At 55.2% G+C, this 25,323-nt stretch overlaps 1 protein-coding gene and 1 long non-coding RNA gene across 2 annotated transcripts; one reads left to right on the plus strand and one right to left on the minus strand.

Annotated features, from left to right (window-relative positions):
* On the minus strand, positions 1-25,323 carry SPOCK2 (SPARC (osteonectin), cwcv and kazal like domains proteoglycan 2). The gene is made up of 10 exons (XM_069572525.1): positions 24,940-25,323; positions 11,523-11,568; positions 11,152-11,266; positions 9,959-10,073; positions 8,225-8,339; positions 7,682-7,801; positions 6,962-7,180; positions 5,487-5,549; positions 3,857-3,994; positions 1-3,759 (listed from the first exon to the last, which is right to left on the minus strand). The coding sequence occupies exons 1-10, from the start codon at positions 25,126-25,128 to the stop codon at positions 3,614-3,616; spliced, it is 1,266 nt and encodes a 421-aa protein (XP_069428626.1). The 5' UTR covers positions 25,129-25,323; the 3' UTR covers positions 1-3,613.
* On the plus strand, positions 5,196-12,846 carry LOC138430348 (uncharacterized). The gene is made up of 2 exons (XR_011253109.1): positions 5,196-7,214; positions 9,574-12,846. It is a non-coding gene; the product is annotated as an uncharacterized lncRNA (long non-coding RNA).

Below are 25,323 nucleotides of genomic sequence, written 5' to 3' on the forward strand. Positions count from 1 at the left end.
TGGTGTTTATAAAGTTTTTATTTTCAGTTTTCTTAAAAATAACATTTGATTTCCTTTATGCATGTGTGAAGTGTACTTGCTTTCTTAGGCTGAGTTAATAGGCAGATAAAGACAACACGAGGCAGGGTCCCCAAGTAGAGGTGGGAGGAGGGGGTGTGTGAAAAGGAGGCGGGGCACAGGGGAGAGGGTGGGTGACCCACGGGACGCTTGAGTGCCCATCAACACACAGACACGGCCTAACACTTTGTTTTTCGATTTTTTTTTAAAGACATCTAAAATTACTGAGAGATACAGTTTCAGCACTTAAATATACAGACGGAAATCCAAGCACTTGAACACAATTCTTAACTCTAAGCTCAGTTATTGCACAGAACACAGTTTAAGTAGGCTTCAGGCTATAAAGCAATTTGCTCTGCTTGGGACTTCCTTGGATGTCTCGAGTCTCCTTTTGCACCCCCAGTGTCTCTTCCCTTTGACCCCTGCCAGTCCACAGCCTCATGATGATGCCAGGGGTCAGTGGATTAGCCATTCATTCTCCCCAAGGGCTGAGGGTGAGGCTTTGGTGAAATGGAGGGTCCCCAGGTTGATCCCCATGGACCCCCCCACCCCCTCTGGTGAAGCTGAAAGCACATGGAGCTCATGAGAGGTGAGTGGGTGGCCTGCCCAGGTCGGGTGGCATGAGGATGGAAGTGTGACCACTGGCCACATGTGGCCACAGCCCCAGGGGGATAATGGGGCGCAGTCACGCCCCCTCACGCTCTCGTCGGCTGTGCTCCCCTCCTCCTCCTCCCTGAGCTCCCACACCTCCTTCCCTATCGCCCTGAACCCTCTCTGAGTGGTCTCTCAAGGCACATTTGTTTGTTCTGACTCCAACCTGCCCCATTTAGATGTGACTGTCTCTCCCAGCGCCCAGGGGAAAGGAGACTCGGGTGGCCAGGGGCGCTCTAGAGCCAGGCCAGAAATTTCTTTGAAAATCTGGTGGCGCTCTTTTCAACACAGCTCAAATTCCACTGCCTGCCTAAGCCCGGGGAGTGGGGACAGGACAGCGAGAGGACACAGAGAAGAGGGGAGCAGAAGAGGCTGGGTGGCAGACAGGTTGGTCAAGGGCACACATCCAAGGAGTGAGGAGGGACAGCCCTGCAGTCTTGCTCACAAGGAAACCTGCACCTTGTCTGACAGGAAGCAACCTGAAGGCCTTCAGCCCACCGGGCTCGAGCTGCTTGGTCTAACTCTGGGGGGCCTCGGTCCCAGAAAGTGGGATGAAGCAGCTCAGGGGCTTCAGATAGGCAAGGCTGGACCCCTGAGTCCCACCAGGGTCTAGTTCAGCATCTTTTGCTTTCTTTCTACAACATATTTACAAGGTCATAAAACGTGCACAGCCAGAAGACCCAGAGACACAGAGAGGATGCGTGCCCCCAGGAGGGGAGGGCCATTGTGAGAGGAGAGGGGCGCCCCTCACCCACCCCAGGATGCCTCAGCATCCTCAACAGCTGCGCCCAGGAGATGGTTCCAGAAGTCTGAGCCAGGGCAGAGGGAGGAAACAGACAGACTCCAATCCTAGTGAGAGCACGAAGTTTCAAGTAGCTCTGAGAGGGGCTGCGCTCAGAGAGCAGAGGGCTGACGTGGACCGGTGTTTCCCTGAACCGAGCAGGGGACCAGAAGGCGGGCTGGGAGGCCGGGAAGGGGAGGGCGGGAGACGGGCAAGGGGTATCTGGGGCAGCGCGGGACACCTTAACGGCAGGAACTGTGCTGGAGAATGAGAAGCGGTTCTTGGGGCTAACTGGAGTTTCGTTATTTCCCCTCAAGGGAGGGCCTGAAAGATGTGAATCCCAGGGTGGAAGTAAAGAAGCCAGGGAGCCAGGCTGGGAGGCTTGCCCAGGGGACTTCACCACACAGACCCCACACCTGCCACCACCCAGCACACAGGGTGCTCCTCCTCACACGCCAGGCCCCCAGGGATGGCCTCTTGGCTCACACACACACACATACACACACATACACACACACACACAGCACTCGCCATACACCAAAGGGCATCAGAGGCCCAAACCCAGGAAAGAAATTCTTTACCAGTGTTAGGAAATTTGTTTCAACAGGGAGAACTGGACAGAGTAGGAAAAAAAAAAAAAACCAGGGGGTACCTGCTCATCCACCCAAGCTCCCACCTGGTAAGGAGATTTGGGGAAGCACTGAGACAGGGCCTCAGATTCTGGCTACCCCAGACCCATCCCCTCTGATTTTTCACAGCCCTACAACACCCCAGAGCTTGAGAGGCCCTCCACTATAGCAGCCCTAGGATCCCTCAGAGGGGAGGAGGGAAAACCCAGGAGCTGAGAGGACTGGGGCTAGAAATGGCCCAGGGATGCCTCTCTCGGAGGAGGGACAGGGAAATGTCATGGTCTCTGAGGGCAGAAGGCTGCAGCTGTCCCCTCCGTCACAGGATCTCAGGGACAATGCCTTTTGTTGGTATGGATGGGAGGGGAGCATTTATTAAGGGGTCGGGGAGGAGGTGGCACACACACTGGCAAGACCCAGGCTCTTTATCTGCTGCCTGATCTTCAGGCTCCTGGAGTGGGGACCCCAACCAGGGAGATGGGGAAGGTGTGCACCCCCCTACCCCGACAGGAACAGGGGGAGTTCAGCTGCACAACCACCACCCACTGCCTCCACAGAGCAACACAGACCAGGCCCCCACCCGAGAGCTGCAGGAAAGGACCCAAGCTGTTCTGACACTCAGGGTGACCCCGCCTCTACTCCTAAGAGTTCTACCCGGATCTGCAAAAGCAGCTCCCGCTGGCCCCTCCCCTCCCTCACGTGGCCCCCCTCACAATCCCAGCAGCCTTGTGAGTCCTCCTCCTCCCCCACCTCTCAGCGTCTGCCCCCAGCTTCTTCTCAGCCACCACTGCTCGCCCTGGCCTGGGTCAGGAGGAGAGTCCAGCAGAGGGAAAGGGCTCCCTAAGGTGGGTGCCCGACTCACCTCATCTGAGTCTGAGGAGGGGGAATGTCAGAGCCAAACTGGCCAGCAGACAGCTCCCTGTCCTCCCTCCCCTCTGGGACCCATCCCACCAGGCCAGGGCCTAACTCCGAAGGGACGGGGGAAGGGCATGGGCAGGAGGAGGCTGGTTGAGGCAAGAACAGAAAGCCAGGTCCAGGAACCCAGGGTGACAAGGCGGCTTGGCTGGGGCTGGGGGGCTGGCAAGGGGGCACAGAATCCATTCTGAAGCAATTTTCACTTTGCAGGGTGTGCATATGTGCGAATGTGCGTATTTCAAAAGTAACAAATGGAAGAAAACAACTACAAGAGGCCTTCAGGGCCTTTGGGTGACCCTCTGCCACTAGCAGTGTGGACGAAGGACACATTTGTCAGTGCATGCCACACACACACACACACACACACACAGAGATACTCTTGCATACGCAGTCACACATCCTGGCTGTGCATCCACACACGTGCCGTGCGCACTCACACGTCTGGTCCTCCCCATTGGAGCCAGGGTCCTTTAGGCTGTATTTTCTGGATCCATTTGTAATCTGCCTGCTTCTGTCCAGGTCTCTGCTGCCGTGTCTCCCCGGCCGTCAGCACCCTGGCCTGCCCCGGCTCCCCGTGGGCCATCTACCAGATGTAGCCTCCATCGTCCGCCTCGCCCGCCTCGCCCTCCTCCTCCTCTGTCTCCTCGCCTGCTTCCTCCGTCTCCTTCTCCTCCTCGTCCTCCCAGCCGACACCACTCCCGAAGTCCCCTGAGAAGCCCACGATGTCGTCTGTGAGGGGAACCAGCCAAGGGGCAGGTTAGGACCCTGCCGGCAGGGAAGCCCGGCCCAGCAAGTGGGGGCCCCCGGCTGCCGACCCCCGGCTTACCGCAGTCAGGGCTCCCGTGTGTGCGGGTGCCAGTCAGCTCCAGGCCCAGCTGGTCCACGCACCAGCAGTCTCCGCTGCTCTGGTCACACTGCATCTTCCGGTAGTAGCCATCCTCGTCACAGCTTGGGATGAAGATCCCTGCATGGGGCAGGCCCCGCAGGGTCGGAGCAGGGGCCTCCTTTGAGAGGTGGCCCCCGGAGCCTCGGACTCACAGGCACGTGGGCCTCACCAGGGTCCAGCCAGACCAGCTACCAACCACTTAACAAGCTCGGACATCCAGGGCTGGACGCCAGCGTTTCTTCCAGTTCAACTGACCAGAAACAAACAAACAGAAAAGCCTCCCTTTCTAAGCCACCTGCTCAGCCCCTGCTATGGGTCCCATCTGCCTCCATGGCCCCCCAGTCCTATAGGATGACCAATCTGACCTCATTGTGCCGGACGCCCTGGGTCCTGGGCTGCACCTAGGCCTGCTAATGCCCAGCTTTTTCCTCCCAGCCCTTTGATTTTGACCTGTCCTTGGGGCCACCCACTTTCCTTCAGATTGCTCCTTAGTTCCCTCAATGGACTGCTTAGATCCCCACTCCGGGGCCCCAGGGATAGACAGACTGCCCACTCTGTGGGGTGACATGCACAGGTTCCAGGAGCACAGACCAGAGAGGACTGCTCCCAGGAGGCAGAGACTGGCTTCCTGATAGAAGTGGCGCTACACCCACCCCAAAGGCCACTGGGCTCCCAGTCAGTGCGGCTTTGTGGGAGGCTCTAGTGTGTGGTTCCATGCACGCTATCACTGCTCAGTTAAAGGCCAAGCTGCACTCAGGAACTGGAAGGCCCCATGGGACCTGCCTCGTGGACATCTGTCCGCTCACCCACCACACTCAGCCAAGAGCATGAGCTTTCTGTTTCCCAAGAACGTTTCCCTGCCCTCGGCTTTGGTCCTGGCTGGCTCACTCTCATCCCCTCAGCTCTCCTCTTGGACACCAGCACCCCAGGGAGGCCTTTGCTGACCCCTGGCTGACTTCTGTCCACTGTGCTCTCCCTCAGCACCACACACACAGGAGCCACAACTGGGCGCTCTTTCTGGTGTGTCAATTTGTGGGTTGTATTTCCCCAAGTAACCTGTGTGCTTTATGAATCCAGGGACCACGTCTATCTTGCCCATCAGTTCTGCTCTGCGAGGGTTTGCTGCTGTCTCTCCAGAGCTGGCACTCAAGTATTTGCTGAGAACATGAGCATCTGCTGTGGGTGAGGCGGCGGGGGGGTGGGGGTGGGGTGGGGGGGGTGGTCCTCCCTTGAGCTTTGCACACACCCTGCAGTCCATGGGGTTGCAAAGAGTTGGACATGACCGAGCAACTGAACTGAACTGACTGACTGAACTGAATTGAAAGGAGGGTTCAAGGAACTTTCCGTATTTCTACCTACAGCCCCAGCAGGAATGGGCACAAAATTAGTGCTTAAAACACACTGAGGGGCTGGTTGGGAGACCTTGTCTCACCACAAGGATAAACAGGAGAGGAATTTCCCTCTCCTGTCTTCCTAAGCCAGGGCCTCTTCTGAACTCAGCCTCTTCCATGACACCCACAGGCTAGAGCCTCCAGGCCTCAGAGGTACCCTGGGGCACCTGCCTCCTCACCTGGCTTCTTCTTGGCAGCCTCCTGGATCTGGATGCGCTCCAGCTCTGCCAGGCAGGGAGGCTCTGTGGGGAGAGAAGCAGCCTCTGATGGGGGCCATCCCATGGTGCTGACAGGACTCACTGAGCCCCCCCACCCAAGGCTTAGAAACCAGGCAGGGGGCTCTGCAAGATTAAAATACCCGGGCTCTGACACACTGCCCACTGCGGGATGCACTGATCCCTCTAAGGTCCCCTGAAACGACAGAGGGGCTCTGCCAGGTGAGAACACCCAGGTTCCAGTTGAGAGAGGCTATTCCAAGGCTGTGGGATGGGTTGAGGCTCCCCAGGGCCCCCTGAGGGTACTGGGGACTTATGGGATAAGTAAACAGGATTCAGAAGAAGAGGTGGGGTGAATGCACAGACTCCCCAGGGTGAGAGGCCTCCAGGGCAACATAAGGCTGGAGGGAACATTCAATGGAGGCCTGAAAATAACTGGCAGCCAAATCTAACTTGTCTGTGACCTTGAGAAGTCCCCTAGCTCTTCCCAGCATGAGGACTGACTGGCCGTAAAATGAGATCAGCTCCCAGCTAGACGGCTGCTGTACAGGACAGAAAGCATGAGCTCCAAAGGCCTGGGAAGTAAGAAGTGCTGCTGCAGCCATGAGGAGAGAGTGGAAGGCTGGACAGTTAGGGGCAGTGAGACTGATCAAATGAGACACTGGCAGGGGGGTCTGCGATTTACACGATGCTCTGCACCCAGATTTTTCTCACGTCATCTTCACAACAGCCTCTGAGGTGTTGTCATCTCCCCATTCAGTCACCCCGGGTCCCAAACCAGCTAACGGTGGAGCGCTAGCGGAAGCCCCAGCCTCAGGCCACAGATGCTGTAACACGCCCACCACAGGACCACCGAGGGGGCCAGGCCAAACTCCAGAGGCAGAGCAGGGGCTGCCCCTCCTCCGGCTGGTCAGCAGACCCCTTGGAACCTCAATTTCCCCATCGAAGATGGTTGCCCCTTGACCTCGACGGTTCAGGATATAAAAAGCAGGCAAATGGCACATCTCTAAGGCTCATGGTCACATGCACGCCCATATTAGGGGCGTATACTGTGGGATGGGTTCAAAAGTGGAATCACTGAGAAGTCAACAAAGCTTCAGCTTCAGGACCCCTTAGCCTCTTCCAAGCCCTCTGAGGGGCCCTAGAAATTTTATATTTGTAATTTTTAATACTCTTCCTCAAAGAAGGCCTCTGAAAGTGAATAAGCTTCAGGACCCATAAGATCCACTCAGGGCCTGCTGAGGAAGGGGGTCCACGTGCTGGTTCCCCTGGGCTCCAAGAGATGAGCTGCTAAAGAATGCAGGAAGCTGGGGAGCTGGCAAGGTTCTGGGTGGTGGGAGGTGGCCAAGAGGTAGCCACCCTGACTCCCAGAGAGAGCCTGGAGTGAGGGGCAGAGCCCGCATGGCCGGCAGGAGGCCTGGGGAAGGGGCCCCACTCACTCTCCCTCCAGAAGCAGAAGCACCACTCAGCGGTGGAAACCCGGCCGTCCTTGTAGGTGTCGCAGGAGTTGAAGAAGGGGCGGATGCAGACTTCGTACTTGTCCAGGTTGATGGCAGCCAGCTCTGTCTGGTCCAGGAAGAGGTCGGCACTGGTGTCCAGCTTGGAGAACATCCAGCCGATGGAGTCCTTGCAGCTGGCCCCGAGGCTCTTGTCCAGCCCTGAGGAGAAAGCCACAGTTCAGACCTGCTTGAGGTAAATCACTCCATCCATCTGTCTGTCCATCCCTCCAACTCTCTGTCAGCCCCTCTCTGTTCAGGGTCAGGACAGCTCAGAATCAATCTGACCACAGGGGTGAGAAAATCAAGCACGGCTGAAGGCCCACCCCTCAGCCTCTTTACAGGACCACCCAAACCAGTCAAAATCCTGTTTAGAAAGTCCTTCATGGAAAGTAATTCCTTACCTTCCCTTGGCTGCTCATTTCAGGGCTTAGTTTCTTTCCACCCATTTTAAGGAGTTCTTCCTGTTAGCTAACTCAAACCCCTCCAGTCCAGTCGAAGCCTACCTCCCCTTGTTCTGAAGTTTAGGCTCTTTGAGGCGCTCAGTGTCTGGCAGGAGGGGGAAAAATGTGGGTGCTCCCCAGTGGAGCCAAGTGGCCCCAGTGCACAGTCATCTCCCCATCTTCCTGCCCTCCTCCCCGGCACAGCAAGCAGCTCCCATACCGCTGGCCGGGCTGGCTCCGCTGCTGGCTGAGCCATTCTGCTTGGAGTTCTCATGAAGGAGCTGGAACCAGTCCCGCAGCCGATCTCCCAAGTCGGCCAGGTCCTGACCGGTGCATGTCTCTGCAGTTGGCAGAACAGGGAGAAAGGAGTAGAGGGTGAAGGTGGGGTGAAGCAGTAAGCATGGTCTTGGCTGGGGGTGGTGCCCTACAGGCCTGGAGGCTGGGCAGTGGTTAGGAGCGCCAGGGGAAGGGGAGCTAGAAACCAGAGGCTCTCTCTCCTCCTCTCCCATCTTCCCCTCCCTCCCACTTCCTAGGACCAAAAGCACACAGTGCAGGCTCCCTGTGATGAGGCCAAGCCCTCCTGCTCCATGCAAAGCAGACCCTCCAGCTCCACAGGTCCCTCAGGCCTGTTCCTGGTTTTGGTCACATCTCCCTTCCCGTTACAAACTTCCCTTGCCCTTTCAGAGCTCTGAAAGAGGACCCCAGGAGCCCTGGCAGTGAGCCGCCCCCCACCCCAAACCTGCCGTGGCCCAGCACTCGTCACCTGGTTTGCTGTCGGAGGTAGAGGTGGCAGCCTGCTCTGTGGGGCAGGGGCAGGGACCCTCGCATCTCACTGTCAGCTGCTTGCTGCTCAGGCACGCCTGCTGCTCCAGCTTACACTGCAGGACAAGAAAGTCGGCTGGGTGACGGGGGCACTGCTGGGGGCACCCTCCAGCCTACCATGGCAGCCACATTTGCCTTCCCCCTTGGAGGTGGGAGGGACAGACCCGCAAATAGCGCGGAAAGGTCCCCCACTCCCTCTGCAGGCCACGGTGCACACTGGTCAGAGGAAGCAGGCCCCGGAAAGCGGGAAATGAAATGCTCCCGGGATCTCCACTCTGCACCAGCCTGCCCTCTCTGCACATTTGTCCTTCCCAGGGTACCTGCCAGCCCTCACTCTCATGCACCCACCCCTCCTTGCCCTCTTGGCCTCTCCTCCCCCTCCCCACAGTCCCTTGGCTCCTGGGTAACCAGCTATGGGCCCCTCCCTCATGGCCTTCCCACAGTCACTTCCATGGGCTCTCTTGATAACAAACAACTACTACCTTCTGAACATCTGCTAATTCCCTGGCCTTTAGAGCTTCCGAGAGGCTAATCTATTCTTTGCTTTTAAAGCATTTTTCTCTGGTCGTGTCTGGTTTCTCCCCATGGGATAACCGCTCACGAAACTCAGGTCCTCATAGCATCTTATAACATGATCTCACCTGGTCCCCCTCAGCTCCAGGAGGGAGGAATTGTGTTTCTTGTGCTCAGCAGAGAACACGGATGCTCAGAGAGGCCCAGTGACTCAGCTAAGGCCCAGGGGTGAGCTGGAATCCAGACCTTCTAATGACCTCCACCTCCGCCCTGGGCAGGGCAGGGACCCTCACACCACAGCCTCCTGCCCACACCTCGCTTTGCCCTCAGGTGGTGTGACTTGGTGCTCTCCTCCCCACTCCCACTGGCTCTGCCTGCCTCCTCTGTAACCCTCTGCCTCCTCCAGGCAGCTTCTGCCCTCTAGCCTATTTTCTCTCTTCTTCCTCTTCTCCCTGGTGACCTCATCCCCGCCCCAACTTCAATCATCACCCACAGCAGATGACTCTTCAATGTGCCTCATACCCTAGATGGGCTCCTAAGCCTAGAACCCAACTCCAGCTAACAGTCCATGCCCTCCAAACACCAAACAAGTCCTCACTGCTAGCAGAAGCATTCACCGTTAGCACCTGCATTTCTATGGTACTTAAAAGTTTATGCTTTCACAAACATTGTCTCATTTAACCCTTACAAAAATCCTACAGAGTTGGTCTTCATTCCCCCGACCACCATTCCCTCCCACACTGTCACCTCATGAAGGATTACTTCTTCTTGTCCCAGAATGCCTGGTGCTTGCTGGTGAACCATCCGGTCCATATGGATACCCAACCATGGAAAGATGTCAACCCCCAAGACCTGGATGCCAGAACTCCTTTCTTCCATGTTTTCATGAAGCCCTTCCCTCAGCTGCTCTGACGTGTAGTTACCGGCCTCCTCCAGGCCCCACCCCTCACCTGCACCTGCCCAAGGTCAGGCGCAGGATCTGTCTCAGGCTCTTGGGCTTGGTGCCTGCACTGTGGCTGGCCACACTGATGTGCTGACAAGTGCACCTGGCCCCACATCATTACTGGGAGCCACACAGAAGGCCTGGCTGAGTTGTTCTCTCCACTCCCTGTGGCCCCAAGTGCACCCTACCTCCACCCCACCTGGGACCATGGCTCCTCACCACTGAGCTGTAAGTGTGGCCATCAGAGCCGCAGACAGAGGCAAGGTGGGCCATGTGACAGGGCTTACAAATGCTGTCTTTGTTTCCATGGAGTTTCACAGCAGGCTGCTTGATCCTACAGGAGAAGTGGGATAGGAGGGTATAGGAATGGAAGCAAAAGTGAGAGACAGACAGGGGAAGGGAGAGTTCAGGAGACTGGTTCCAAGAAGAAGCTGCTCTTGGTGACCTACAGCATTTGGAGCTGCCTCCCTGCCCCCGCCCACCCTCCCATCACCCCCAGTCAGACCCTCTCGCTCACAAAAGTAGAACTAATCAGGCAGGGTATAGACACTCCCTGCTTCCCCTTTCCAGCAGGGCCCTCAGGTTCAACTCCAGGTTCAACTGTAAGATGTAAATGGGAGTTGTACTCGTATAAGGGGTCAGGCCAAATCAGAGGTTGCAAACTGATGGCCTGAGGGCCACTTGTGGTCTGTAGACCCAAATCTTATTGCACCCCCCAGGATTTTTGTTTTCAATTGGGTTATTTACCAACATTTGCAAAATGGAAGAGTTCACATAAAAATCCTGGATTTCTGGCCTAGGTAAAATGGAAGATATGGGAGTCCTGGTCCCTCATTTCCATAAGGCCTGGGCCTACCAGATTGGTTAATCACCAATGTAAGCTCTCTCTTCATGTATTTACATTACCTGCCAGGCCCCTAAAGGCATCTAAGATTGCAATCCCAAGTCCCTGGTCTCTGATTATATGATTAAGGAGAGAGAGGAGGAAGATGAGACCTTCTCCAAGGGTCTTAGAGTCAGGTAGGGTCTTGTCCTTGGACTGGAGCTAAAGCCTCAAATGCTCCTCACTCCTTCCTTCCTCTGTGAGGTCCACTTGACTAGGGCCAACAGCCAAGTGAGTGAGCTTGGAAGTGGATCCTCAAGCCTGAGTCCAGCGTTCAGATGACGGAGCCTCAGCACACATCTTGACTGGAACCTCCTGACAGTCCCTGAGCCAGAACCACCCAATAAAACCATGTCTCGCTCCCGACCCTCAGAAAATGTGTGATAACGCACATTTGTCCCTTCAAGCCACTAAGCTTTGGGGTAGTTTGATCTGCAGCAAAAGATAATTGTTACCTAGGAGAGAATCAGTTCAGCCCTTGCTCTTTACGTAAACCCCCTCCAGCCCTTCCACCTCCCCAGGCCCTCACCTATGCTCCAGCTTCTTGCGGCTGATGCACATGGCCCGCTGATAGCCCTGGGCGATGCACACTTTATGACGGCTGCACTTCACCTTCTGGCAGGGGTCCTTGGTGGTATCCAGGGCTGCAGGGGACATAGAGTTAGGACACAGGTCATTTGGGATTCAGTGTCAGAGAGCCCAGGAACCCACAGCCCCACTTCTGAGCTGGGAAGCCCCCCTCGCTAGCAGCCCTTGATAACCACAGCTCCTCAACTTGGAAGTCTCATCTCGATCTGGGCCTGGCTCCCCAAGGAGCCTCCAAGGCCACAATCAGGACTTGCCCTCTGGTCACAAGTCCTCATGGGTATCAGTCACCTTCCCCTGCAAGCGGCATGTTACCTTCATCTCCTTGCTGATTGTCCTCCCAGCTCTTGATGTAGTCATCCTAGGGAAGGACAGAGTGGGTGAGGGGGAAGGAAAGGGCTATGATTTACAACCTAGAGCCAAAGTTCAACTCCAGGGCCAACAGAGCAAGGGCCCGGGCCACTGCTTCCCTATGCCAACTGCCACCATTCTGGTAGCTTCCCAGGTGACCCTGTCTACCCAGGCCCTCCAGCTGCCTGCCCCAGACCTTTAGCCTCAAACCCATGTCCAGAATCCCTTCTGGCCTTATCCCTAAGTTCCTTATTTCTGACCCCCCATCCCACACTGAATGCTGCAGGGAAGGAGAAATTGGGGTGAGGGTGCAAGGGAGAAGAGTGGGGTATAGAGCTACAGATCCATATGCAGGGGGGCCCCAGGCAGAACTCACCTCCACCTCCTAGGGATCGGGCAGCAGCAGCAGGCCACAGGAAACGGAGCAGGAGGAGAGAAGGAGGGATGGTGATTTTAGTGTGCAGCCTATCCTCAGACCACCAGGTCTCAGGGCTCCCCAGGCCTTCATCATGTGACTGTGGGTGTGGGCAACGATCTTTGACTGCTAAGGTCCTCTGATCTCTATGACCTCCAATTGGAGGATGGTATTCCTATGTCTTTACAATAGAGAGCTTAAGGCCTGGGCACGCTCTGGGCTGGCCTTAGGAACAGTAGAGGTGAGGCTCGGGGCTTTGAGAACAAGGTCCCATCCTTCCACTCCAGGCCCTGAAGATGGTCCCAAAGGCCCAGCCCTGGTCCCACCACCAGGATGGATGTCTGAGGGGCCTGTACTGTCTGGGAAGGGATTCTCATGCCTCTGCCCTGGCTGTTTGAGAAATGCCTTCTCTCCTTCTGCCAGTGTCTTTCCTGGGCAGTTGCCTCAACTGACACCTGCCCACCAAGCAAGTGAGGCAGAACAGGCCTCTCCTCTGGGCTACCTGGGGACTGTTTTTTAGTCAACATCTAACTTTCCTGCAGAACTCAAACGGTGCACTGAAAGAAAGGGGGGTCATGGCCCCTCCTGATGGCTTTCTCAGTTCCACCATCCAGCTGCAAATCCTGACTCAGAAGTCCTGAAAAGCCCCTCTGAGGTCATCTGTCCCAGCCCCCGCTGTGTGCAGGAGAAGCCAGGAAGCCCAGAGACAAGAGAGGACATGATCCAGGTCCCACCATCTCGAAGCCCAGGTCTCCCGGCGCCCAGCACAGAACTCTCTGCTGGATACAACACACCATTAGGGACCCAAGGCAACAGTGTGTGCGGGGTGTTCATAGGTAAAAAGGATGCTTCAATAAAGTTCACCCAATGCTAGATGATCTTTTCTCTGAAAATGAAATAATAACCCACATATGTGTCCAAGCAGCCAAGTGTCCCCAGCCCTTGAATCCAGGAGCAGCAGGAGGAAGGCCACAGGAGGGGCCCCCTGGGCACTGGACAGGCCAGCCCAGGCTCCTGGCTCAGACAGCCAACTGATTCCACAGGGCAGCTGGTGTCCTCTTGTGCCCCACCTCTGGGCAAGCTTCTACGGAGATTGCAGGGCAGCCCTTAGGGAACTATAGCATAATTCCCTGTTTGCCAGAACCAAAAGAAGCCAGCCCAGACCCAGCCCTTCTTCTCCAGGAACTCATCAGGGTGAGGGGTCCCTCCCCCAGTGTCTACTCCACCATGGATGGGAAATGAGGCTGAGCGTAGCCTAGTGGTTGAGGCTAGAGTCACAAGTTGGGGCAAAGGTAGAGGCTGGCCTCCACTGAACTGGGCTCTTCTCACCGACCTGGCATTCTTTGGGAGGGGAGTGGGCATGAGGTTATGAAGAAGACAGGGGAAGTAGCTGGTGTGAGTCACCTGCTCTCAACCAACAAGGTCTGTGTGCCACAGAACCCACCCACACCTGAACTGGACCAGGGAGGGGTGTCAGCTGAGGGCCTCAATGCCTGCTTACTCCCCCATCACTCTGGCCCTACCCTGCTGCTTTAACCTCTAACCAGGCTGTGAGCAGAAGCCTTTGGGACTCAGAACCAAGTAGGTTCTCAAAGGTCAATACCAAGAATTTCTGATTAGAAATCCAGGGGGAAGTGGGCTGGTGGAAGACAGAGTTCTAAGAAAGGGACTTTCCCTGTCCAGCTGCTGTGTGAGCGCCCTGGTAGGGAGCCATCCGCACCCACCCCAACCTGAGCAAAGACAGGACTCCTTCCTCTCATTCAGGATACAAGGTTTGAGCCCCTTTCATATACAAGTGTTGTCCTGGGTTCTAGCTGAGCTCCTTGTCTCCACCGATGTGGATGAGGTAGGGGGAGGCCTAAGTGGTTCTAGATTCCAGGGCCCTTACTCCCAGGAAAATGGGAGCAGCTAGCCAGAAACAGTGATGAGGAGAGGGCCCTGGAGTCACACAGAAGCCCACGTTTCCCCACCAGCACACCCTGGGCAAGTACCTTGGCCTGTTGGAGCTTAGCATCTATCTCCTGGGACCACTCAGAGATGAAAGGAGATAGGGTCTGAAAAGTGCCTGGTGTTCACAGAATACTCAACAAATAAAAGCTGTTATAGCAGAAGACACCACAGAATTCAGATGGAAAAATAGTGGAGGGGCAGGAAATGAGCAGGGAGAGGCTACACGAGGGGCCCCTGCAAGTGGGGAAGAGAGTGGCCGCCACTGGGAGAGCAGAGACCACAGGGGTGTGAACAGGGTCACCCCCAGGGGGCCTCAGTGAGAGGGGCGATGAGGAAGTCCAGTGGGCGGCATGAGAATGGCTGCTCTGGAGGCAGAGACCAGACCAGGGGCACACCTAGGAGCTCCTAAGGTCAGGTGTGGGCTGGTCCATCTATAAGGCACAAAGGGGGCATCTGTTGGCAAGTGTGAATAATGCCTTTCAAAGCAGGGGTGTCTATTTATGGCACCCAAGTGGGCTCACTAGCAATTATGAGAAATGGTCTGATAAGGGCACCAGAGACTTCTCAGGAAACAGGCCTCTTTCCATCCCGGCTCGGCTGCCGATCAACCCTGTCCTCTCCTGAGAAATGGGGATTTGGAAGCGCCCACCTCCAGTCCTCTGGGGCCAGGGCCAGGCTGGAGGGCAGATAGGTCATAGGCTGAGACCCAAAGCTCTAGGCAAAGGGAAAGCCCACCTATTTCATCTGGTAGTAGAACCAGCCATGACCACCCCCGCATCCAGTGGTGCTCAGCACAGGGCAGGCACATGGGGAAAGGCTGGGATATATAAGCAGCTTATATGTCATGGTGTTTTTAAATTAAGTCCTCTGCATGTATTTTTATGTCTGCCTTCCTTTTATTCTCAGATTCCTGTGAATAGGGCAGAATGGATAGGATCAGCTCCACAAAAAAATGAGAAAAGGAGGCTCAAAGAGGCAGGGCAATAGGCCAAGGGTCCCAAGACAGATGAAGAGCTGGGCCAGGACTTCCCATCTGGGCCCTGACCCTATGACCCTAACCCTATACAGGAAGTTTTGCTCTTAGGGGGACAAGGGGAATGGGTAGCAAGGACTTTGGACCCTGGGTTTGCTCTAAACTTGGTTCGCTGTGCATCCTCAGCAAGTCACTGCCCTCTTGGGGTTTCTCTCAGCAACAGCAGAACGTTGGAACAACCTGAGGAACTTTTTCAGCCCTCCATCGCTGGCGCCACCCAAGCCCACAGGGCAGGCAACCCTGGGCTCCCCTGGCGCTCAGCAGGCGGCTGAGTGAGCCCATGGCAACAGCCCTCAGGTGTCAGGTCCTTCCAGCTCTGCCTCTGGTGTCTAATGTTCTCATTTGCTCTCACAGGGGGCCTCAGGGAGGAAAAAGAGCAGTCATTCACTTCCTTCTGAGGACACCTCACACAAAGCAGATATTCAGGCCAACTCACTAACCCCGGATCTCATGACCTCCAGCTTGAAGCCTTTTCCTTTGGAAAGTGAAGAAAGTGTTAGTTGCTCAGTCCTGTCTGACTCTTTGCAACCCCATGGACTGTAGCCTGTCAGGCTCTTCTGTCCATGGGATTCTCCAGGCAAGAATACTGGAGTGGGTTGCCATTTCCTTCTCCAGGGGACCTTCCTGACCCAGGGATTGAACCCGGGTCTCCCGCATTGCAGGCAGACTCTTTACTGTCTGAGCAACCAGGGAAGTCCAAAGGGGATGCTGTGGCTGAAGTGCACACTAATTTATTCTCTCAAATCTCATGACCCGAAGCCCACTCCACAACTGCTCTCTCTCCAGCCTGCCCTCCCCTCCCCACACCCACCGGGTCCCACCCTAGCAGCCCTGGCCTCAATTACTTCAGGGTCTCCCCTGGGCTCTCCTTGGCCCCACCCAACTCCCATACCGCTTCAGGCACAGGGATCTTTCCAGAACATAATTCTGATCATATTTCTCCTATCTTAAAAACCCTTCACTGAATATGCAACTTTCTCTCATTTTGAAAAAAACTGTTTAAAGGTGATTAGGTTAAGAAGGATTAAAATCAAAATATTAACAGTGACTTCCTCTGGGGAGAGGAATAGAGAATCGGGGCATCTTTCTGCCTTTTCATAAGTTTCCAGAGTTTCTACAACGAACATGTATTAGTTTTGTAATGAAGGTGAAAAAAAAAAAACACAATAAATATCATATTTATAGACCCTCACAGGTTCCCGGTCACCGACAGAAGAAAGTCCACCTTCTCTCAGTCTCTTCCTGTCCCCATGTCCTTCCAACAGATGTCTGGCCAGTCCTCGGCAGAGCCTTCTTCCCGCTCTGGAACGTGTTTGCATCCAGCCCCCGGAACTTCAATTTGTATTTCAAAACTCAGCTTTCAAACTTTATCCTCCCTAACCTTGCCCCATATCTGGTTTTCCTTCAGGCCGACTGTACCTAGTAGAAGTTTATTATTACTCTGGCTACGTGAAGCAGTGCCATAGCTTCTGACCTCTTTAGATGGCCCGTTTCTTGACGACAGAGACCATATGAAGTTCACCTTTCTATGCCCAGCACCTAACAAATAATAAAAATACCCTAAGAATAGCTAATCGTTTCTCACAAATGACCATGTGGGAGGCATTGTGCTAAACATTGTACACTCATTGGCTCATTTTACTCTTCATAAAAATTTAAGAGAAAATTACTACTATTATCCTATTTCTCAGGTGGTAAAATTGAGGCTTTGGAGAGGTTAAGTGACTTATGCAGGATCACACATCAAATAGCACAGCAGAAAAGTATTGGAACTCCAAGAACTGGGATTCCAGACTCTGTGCCCCTAATCAGGACTCACACTGTTCCTTAAATGTTAGGAAAAAAAAGTCTCAGAACCGAACCCAGGAGCTTAACCCCAGTGACTTCTCCCTCCACACCAGTTCTGTTCCAACCCCACGTTGGGAGTCTCATAGCAGAATGGAGGAACTGAGAGTGGTGGAGGAAGACACCTGGGGGCCCCCCTTCTTCAGGCATTTTCCAGAACCCCTTCACACACCCCTGGTTGGGCTGGTTTGGAGCTAACCCGTCTCCTGCTTTGATCTCGGCAGCTCAGCCCGGTTGCCATGGAGACGGGGCCCACTGTGCCAAGCTGGGGGAGAAACAGTGGTGAGTGCGCAGGCCTAGCTGGGCTTAGGGGGGCACATGCTGGGTGTTTCCAAGCGCTGTTTACTTCCTGTCATTTTAATTAGCACCCGAATCACCCGCTCACTTCACAGCTTGAATTAACCCAATCTCTCCCAACCTCTCCATCTGGTGGGGAGGATGAGACTCGGCAGTGAATCAAGCAGAAGAGCAGCGCCCCAGGGCTGAAAACCACCAGGGCGAATCTCCACCTACCTCTTTGCAGCACAGCGTGATGGGGAGACCGACACCGCCTACCCCTGCCCTGGCATGGAATCTGGGTATCCACTTGGCCTCGCCCCTGACTGCCAACAAGATGTGGGCAGGACAGCCTTGCTGGAGAGCCTTTGGTCTACAAAGTGAGGATGACTCTCTTGCCTTCCTCCCTGAGGTGTGGAGGGATCCAGTGTGGCTGTGAGCACACTTTGCAAACTGTAAAGCCTACACTTTCAAAACCCACACAATAGGAGCACTTCAGCTGGGCTCTTGGGCATATATGGGGAGTCTGGGGGACAAGGTGAGGATGAGAGGTACTTCCCGGGGTCATAGTCACAAGGAGCCTCAAGTGCAGACTTCTGACGTTGTCTCCAGCTGAGGCTCTAAGATGCGCTGACAGGACGGAAAGAGGTGCATCATGAGACTTTAAAGAAACCACAACGTCTGTAACCCTATGATGGCATTTCTTCATTTTTTAATAGATCAAGAACCTCTAAAAATGGAAGTGGGCTAGGCCTCTCTCAACCTCTGAAAAGCCTTGTAGCTGGCATTACTTCTGCCTCATTCCTCAGGTGAGGGAAACTCTGACGGATCCCCTGACGGAACCCAGTCCCCTGAGAAGGCCCAGGAGTGGGGAACTTGTGGCTGGGGGCTCCTGCCGTGCTGCCTTGCAAACCAGCAGGGAGCACAGAGGGAGGGGCCCAGAAAGGAACGAGCAGGGGCGACGTGGGGGCCGCCTGGCTCCCCCTCAGCTGAGGCTGACACCCCCACTGCATGCCCAGGCAGAAGGCATCTTGGGTCAGCGCCCTCCGCACGGAGGAGACTGGAAAGGGGGGGCAGTCATTAAATATTTGCCCCTCTCTCAGAGGGAGCGGTGGAGGCTGTGTGAGGCCTGGACAAACAGACGGAGACAGGCATCTGGCAGACTCCCTGCCTCCCACCTCTCCCCTCGGAGGAATTTCCTTGGAGGACAAAAGTGTGCTTATTGCTCCCTGCATGCCAGGATCTCTACCTGGCCTCAGGTATGCCTGCACCAGCCCCCACCCCACCCCCAGACTCCATGGGGCCTGAGCTCTCCACTGCTCCAGGGGCATCTTAGACTCCAGTCCTTGGGTTTCCGGTTCAGGCAGTGGTCCCAGGGGTCCACAGAAGACCAAGAACAGCAGAGAGAGACAGGGCAGAGCAGGCCTGGAGTTCTGTTCTGAGCTGCCTCAGGGTCTGTGTTTCCTTTCTAGTACATGAGTCGGGGGCAGGATTGCAATCCAAGATTCTCTGAGGAGGCCCAGACCCTGGAGCTGAGGAAGCACAGGCATGGGGTCATGAAAGAGCACGTGGCATTGTGTCTGGTCCTTTTCTTTACCTGCAAGTGCCCAGTGCTTAATGCTGCCAAGGCTCCATGGTTCTGCTTCCCCTCTCTCCTAAACTGAGAACTTTGAGAAGAGCGGAAAAGGAGCCTGAACAAGTTTAGACTCTTCCATGTCCTCTAACCTGTGCAAAGGAGCCAAGGATCAGGGAAGGAGCCAGCAGCTTGCATCCAAGTAGGGGTAAGACACCGGCTGGGCCTGGCTTGTCCTTCCTGCTGTGTGCAGCTTTGACCTGTTCTCAGATGTCGGGGAAGAGACTTGGAGGGGCAGGATGCCCTGTCTCGGGGAACCTGGTCTCCACCTGAGGTAGCCCTGTGCTCACCCACACACAGGTCTGATGGTGGGTGACCTGCTCTCTGGGCCCACTGGGGTGGGGGGAAATTCTGAGTCCCCTGTGCATCCCCTCACCGAGGAGAAAGGAGGCTGGCTGCACTCAGGTCCAGGCCGATAAACATGGGGAAAACAGGGAGGCCTGGCGGCAATCTTCCTTCCTGGCATCTTTCATTTCCTTATTGTACAAATGAATCACTGGAGTCAGTGCTGGGATTCTAGCTTTGACTATCCCAACCATTCAGGGCCCAGAAAGGGGAAGAGAGCACCCCAAACAGTCAGCATGGCTCAGTCCAAAGCCCCACCTGAACCCATGGTGCTGCTACCTGGAGGGAAGTGGGAGGGGCTCAGAGGACAGATTAGTTGAGATCCTTCCTGGCTCTCACATTCCAAGGTGCATACATTTATGCTGAGCACCTACTATGTGCACAGCCACTCCATGCAATGCTCTGAGGATGGGGTGTAAGGTCACAAAGCAGTCTATCTCTAAACCCTGCCCTCAGGGACTTGCCTTGGGAGGAACGTGATACATACCAGCAGGAGGACTCTTAAGTTATAAGCCCACAGTGTAAACGGTGCAGGGAGGCAGTACCAACATATGCCAAGTGAGTTTATGGCCAATAAATGTGGCAGGAACCCCAAGGAAGGGGCTATGTCGACAACTGAACTGGCTGAGCCCTCGGGGGATCAGAGGCTGGGACATTTCAAGAATCACATCACCCTAGCTTGAAGCTGGGCCTGAGTCTGCCTACCAAGCACAGATACATTCTCCCTGTCTACAGCCCTAAAAAGACTCACGTGATACCTGCAAGGGAACCTTACACAGTAGCAACATGGCCATCCCCAGACTGGTGTTTGCCCTGGGATGCCATTAGGCTTCATTTCTCAGGTTCCTTTGTCTCTGGTTAGTACACACTCAATGCTGATTTGGTCATGTGAAAGTGAAGTCGCTCAGTCGTGTCCGACTCCTTGTGACCCGTGGACTGTAGCCCACCAAGCTCCTCCGTCCATGGGATTCTCCAGGCAAGAATACTGGAGTGGGTTGCCATTAAGAGCAAAAAAGAAAATCCTTTCCCTAAACTCCAAGTCTTGCTGCTCAGCTTGTGGCAAGGGTGGGGGTGGAGGGTGAGAGGTGCATGCAGGTGGGCTCCAGTGCCATCTTCCGGCGTCACAGGATGACAAGGGCTGCCCATTAAACCCAGAGGAAAAGCAAGGGCTGGCAAAGGGAAGTGGCTCTGCCAGGGAGGAAGACAAGCTGAGAGCCCTCCCGGGGCCCCTGGGGCTCAGGTAGGCTAGAGTTCTCCCACTCCTCCAGAGAGCCCGCTGACCTTCTGGAGAATGGAAGGGCGGTGCGGGCGGCCATCCTCTTCAGACTGCCTGGAAGTCAAGAGGAGACTAAGACGGCCTCTCCAGGCAGAGTGCTCTTCTCGCCCTCTCTTGTCCCTCTCTGCTCAGGGCCTGGAGCCCTGCTGGGTGTTCAAGAGTCCCTCACCGTGCTACACTGCTCTGCGTGATGCCAGCCCCTCCAGGGTGGGAGACGATTCGGAACTAGGGTGGAGGAAGTGGAGGCCAGAGTGGGGCCCAGACTCTTATTCTGAAACCCCAATGATGGAATCCATTCTGACCCAGTTTGGGGTTCTTCTCACACACCCACACTTATCCACAAACACCTGTGCAGCTCAATCCCACACTTGCCCTGGTTTGGCTGTATGGGGTGGAGAGAGGGGAGCCTCTTTGCGGCTGAAACTTGCTACTGGCCTACTTGGTGTTCATACACACATATGAGAATATATATGAGAATTCTTATATATGAGAATCACTAAGTAGCTAGCAGGTGGTATTTCCTGGACCAGACCCTAGGTTCATGGTGAAGTCCTGGGCTCCAGGGAGGTGCTAAGATCTGCAGTGAATGAGTGAATTAGTGCACATACACCAGTGTTGTTCTCATGGAGATGGAGGTTGGTGTGAACTAGCCCCAGAAACACTGATCCATCTGGTGGTTTTTCTATGGGGTTGAAGTTTCTTTCTCTATTGCCTGAAATGGATGCCCTCCAGCCCTCAGACAAGATGTCTTCATGCTCACAGTCTCCCAGACTGAAACTGAAGTTCAGAGAGGTTATGTGACGTACCTGGCATCGTGTGGCCAGGCAGTGGAAGAGTCAGAACCTGACCCCCGGCTTCACGCCTCTCCTGGGTGGAGAGCTGCCTCTGGAGGGTCGCTAGGCCAGGCGGGTGGCAGGCTGCCGAAGACACTGAGCACCCTAGCCCTCCTTCCGAGGAGGTGGTGCTCCTGGCCAGGCATCCTTGAGCCCATAGGACATGAGCCAGGGTAGGCTCTTCTCTTCCATCTCCACTAAGTGTTAGGCCAAGAGTTCTTGAAAAGCAAAGATGAGTTAGAGGACCTGGGTTCAAATCCCAGCTCAGCCGCTTGCTAGTGATTTGATAGTGGATACGCTACTCAGCTTCTCTGTGCCTCCTTTTCTTCAGCTGCAAAATGGGTGGACTGCAAAGTAATGGTAACTGTCTCACAGGTTGCTGGCAGTGGCCACAAGAGAGAACAGGGATAAAGTGCTGACTGCAGGGACTGGCAGATGTAAACACCCCCTACAACCAGTGATGTGTGCCTCCCGGGTGCTCAACACTGTGCTGGACACTCATAAATTTCATTAAAATGTAACTGAAGTAGAGTACAAAGCAGAGGAGCCAAGAAGATAAAGAGAAGTCAGCACTGTCCAGCCAGCTCCTGGAGCCTGCCTAGAAGAACGCTGCGTAATGGCCTGTCTCCTCTCAAGTGTCCATCTCTATCTATGAGGCCCTGGATGCTTTGTTCCAAAGACTGCAGTAAAATCCACCCACTTCTGCAGGGAGTTAAATCGAGAGATGGGAGCACCAGGGAGCAGGGCTCCGAAAAGCCCAGGCCTTCACAGAGTGGGGTGCAGCCAGATCCCAGCTCCTCTGACTTGAAATTCCCTCCTCCCTGGAAGCAGGACACGAGGCATTAAAAGCGATCTATCCAGACACATGTGAGAGCCCCAAGCCCACTGGAGAGGAGGATTACTCTGTCGGTAAACCCTTCACAACACCATCTACCCACCCCCTCAATAATCCTACTGCTCAGAGGAAGAATGCTAAACTGAATTCCCGGCTGACCAGCTCAGACAAATTCCACACTGGAACCATGGCCATGCTTTCCTTCTCGTCTTGTTTCTCCTGATCACTTTGACGTGATTCCCTCAATCTCCCTGCCCTCAATTCGGTCCAACCATTTAATGAGACACTGCTCCCACCCACACTTGACTCCTTGATCCCCTTCCCCAAGAATATTCCACTCCCCCTGCTTGCGTGCCTCCCTTGCACCAAGGCAGAGTGGGGGCCCTGCACCGTTTTGTGACTGATAATCAACAAGACTCTGGCTCAACCTGGCAATGCCTTAGAGGTTCAACTCCTACCTCTCTTTTGAGAAGCCAAGGAGCATAGTTTCAAGAGAACTTCCTGAGGAAAGGTACATAAAGCCCAATGCTACTGTGCCCAACTAGAAGGCCTTCAGTCCTTAGGGTGGGAAGTGGGGCCTCTACTAACAGAGGAGGGATGACAATGGTCTGCAGTCCTGGCATGGCCCCTGTGTATGGTCTGTGCACTGCACAACTCTAGGGGCATCATTCACATGACGGCACCCCTAGAGTTATGCAGTGCAGCGGCTCTGAGCTAGCAGCCTCCCGCATTTCTGCAGAGGCTACCAGAGAATCCCTTCAGCCAGGCCCTCCTGCCAAGCCTTCCTTGTCCTCCTTCTCTCCCTGACCCTGTTCTCCTATAGCCAGGGCTACCTTAAATGGGGTTTTAGAGGAAATCTACCCTATAAAGTGCCTGAGATCACCCAAACCATTACAAATGCCTCGTAGAAGCTTTCCATGAATCCTATGGAGGCAGATCCTGCAGAATTTCACTCTGGCGCCTTTCTTCTGATGAGCATGGGAGGAAGGGGGAAGTGACTGGCACCAGTACAGGGAGACAGGTGGGCAGCCCTGTGCCAGGGGTTCATGGAGTCAGTCATTTATCCTCACCCACAGAGTTGGCTATTGGAAGTCAGTGGAAGAAGGAAGGTGGGGAGGAATCTTTTGTTTTTAAACTTGTACTGCTCTGATTAAGCATTTCTTTTCTCTCTGACCTTCACCAGTTCCATTTTGGAAAAGCAAACTGCCAGAGAGTCAGAGGGAGGCCTGGACCAGTGACACATGGATTCAGGATGGGCCAGCCTGCTGCTACCGTCTCACTGCTGTGGCCGGGCTGCTTCCCAGGCAGCGGCAGGAGACTGCAGCTAATCTGAGCTGGGCCTGCAGGGGACTCGGAAGAGGCCTTGCTGGAGTGCCAGGCTCCTGTCGCTGGACCAGCCATGGGTGGGGCAAACTGCAGGCTGGGGCCCAGGTCACTCAGCCCTGAGGACCAGGCAGCCGGTGAGTCCTTCTGATGAATTACAAGCCACCAGTTTGACTTTTGAGATAAACAGTCGTTTGTTTCAGGGTAACAAAAAGATGCGTATCTGCCTGTTTCCATCATTCTGCTGGTTATCACATGAAGCATGTGTATTCTAAATGCATTGCTAAGGAACTTTTGGATGCATACAATGTAAGATGAGAAAGGTCACGGTGTTATACTAGGTGGGTCTGATGTGGTAATCTGAGGAACTGAACTGGAGAAGCAAGAACTGGGGCCGTAGAAGAGGCTTCCTGGGGTTAGGGCGCTGGAGAGCACCGGGTGACGGACACCAGCGTTTCTCTTCTCTGGAGCATCCGGGCCCATCCTCCACCTCACACCCCGCCCCCACCCTGCTCTGGGTCCCAGCCACGCCCTCTGCTCGCCCCTCCTCACTCCTACTTCCCCTTCTGGGAACAAGGCAGCCTTCAGTTTCCCCTCTGATCTACAGGTGCCTGTAAACAAAGTGCTGCAGCGTTGCCTGCTCCTCCGCAGCCATCTCCACGCCCCCTACACGGCAAAGTTCCGCACAAGGTTAAGCTGGGTTCCAGCGGGCGTATGCAAAGGGTCCCCCGACCCAGCTACTGGGCTCTCTACCCTTTTCAAGTCTACTGGGCTACGGAGTCTTCCTTCCAGGTTGGAGGTTCAACTTCTGGGTCGTTCTACCCCATGAAAGATTGGTCCTGGAAAATTATCCTCCATTAGTGCTCGCGTCCCTCAGTGGGAACCCCAGACCTGGCTCTGGCGGCCACCCAGAGGTGGCCTATGGTATTTTCACAGCCGTCACCCGCCCCCCATTACGGACGGACGGACACGCCTTTCACCATCTCGCCTTTAGGAGGATTGCTCAGAGCGCCCCCCTGACCCCAACTCAAAGCGCCAACCGCGGGCTGGTCCTTCCTGTCGCCCCCACCCCAAAGCCCAAGATGGAAAGAGAGGGCAAGCACAGGAAGATGCTGCCTACCCCGCCGGCCCCACCCAGACCTGGCCCTTCCGCAGTGGCCCGTATGTGGAACCTGCAGCATCCACCCACCTTGGGGTGGCTCACCAAAAAAAAGAGGAGTAGGTCAGGGACCCAGCCAAAGCCAGGGCCCCGTCCCTCCCTCCCTGCCTCCTCCCCCTACCCTCCGCATGGCATCTCGCACCCCTCTCCGCATCCAGCCTGCAGAGAAGAGCTTATCGCTAATGCACGCCCCCCAGAGCAACTCCTCGCTCGGGGCATGTATGTGTGGGACTGGGGGTCGCAAGCCCGCTAGCTCTGGGGCTGAGGGGAATATAAGGAAGGGGTTCAGGAGCCCGGTGGGTGCGCACTGTTTACTCTCAGGGCAATTATCCGGTTGGGCTGTGGGAGCCCGTGGCTGCCATGGGCAGCCGCCACTCCTGGCCCCAGGATCTCTGCTCCGAAGCTCCCTCCCTAAACCCCCGCGAGGACCCTCGGCCCTCTCAGCCCTGCAGACTCACATCTCGGAAGCGGTTCCAGTGCTTGATCTTGCCGCTGTACTGCGAGATGGATGACAGCCATTGCTCGTCCTCCATGAAATTGCCGGGGGTCTCACCCTCCTTGAGCCCTTTGGCTTCGCCTTCGGCCAGGGCAGCTGCCGAGAGCAGCAGCAGCGGCAGCGCCAGCCGCCCGCAGCCCCGAGCGCGCATCGTGGTCTGAATTCGACCTGGAGGGTGGGGGAGTCTTGACTTCTGCAGTATTTTAATGTCCTTCTTCCCACCCCGCAGCTGACGAGGCAAACGTCCTCGTCTTCTTCAGCCTTCCTCCTGCGGTCTGTCTCCGATGACAGACGGATAGTGTGGGTCGCTGCTGAAATGTGACCTGGTTAGGAGATGCACTTGTCT

Source organism: Ovis canadensis, chromosome 25, assembly GCF_042477335.2.
Source record: "Ovis canadensis isolate MfBH-ARS-UI-01 breed Bighorn chromosome 25, ARS-UI_OviCan_v2, whole genome shotgun sequence".
NCBI classification, from domain to species: domain Eukaryota; kingdom Metazoa; phylum Chordata; class Mammalia; order Artiodactyla; family Bovidae; genus Ovis; species Ovis canadensis.

Excerpts from the sequence above, each read along its gene's own strand:
- SPOCK2 (XM_069572525.1), bottom strand. The coding sequence starts at position 25,128 with ATGCGCGCTCGGGGCTGCGGGCGGCTGGCGCTGCCGCTGCTGCTGCTC. Across the intron at positions 7,802-8,224 it reads TACCTCCGACAGCAAACCAG|AGACATGCACCGGTCAGGAC; the intron begins GTGACGAGTGCT and ends TGCCAACTGCAG. Across the intron at positions 3,760-3,856 it reads ACACGGGAGCCCTGACTGCG|ACGACATCGTGGGCTTCTCA; the intron begins GTAAGCCGGGGG and ends TTCCCCTCACAG.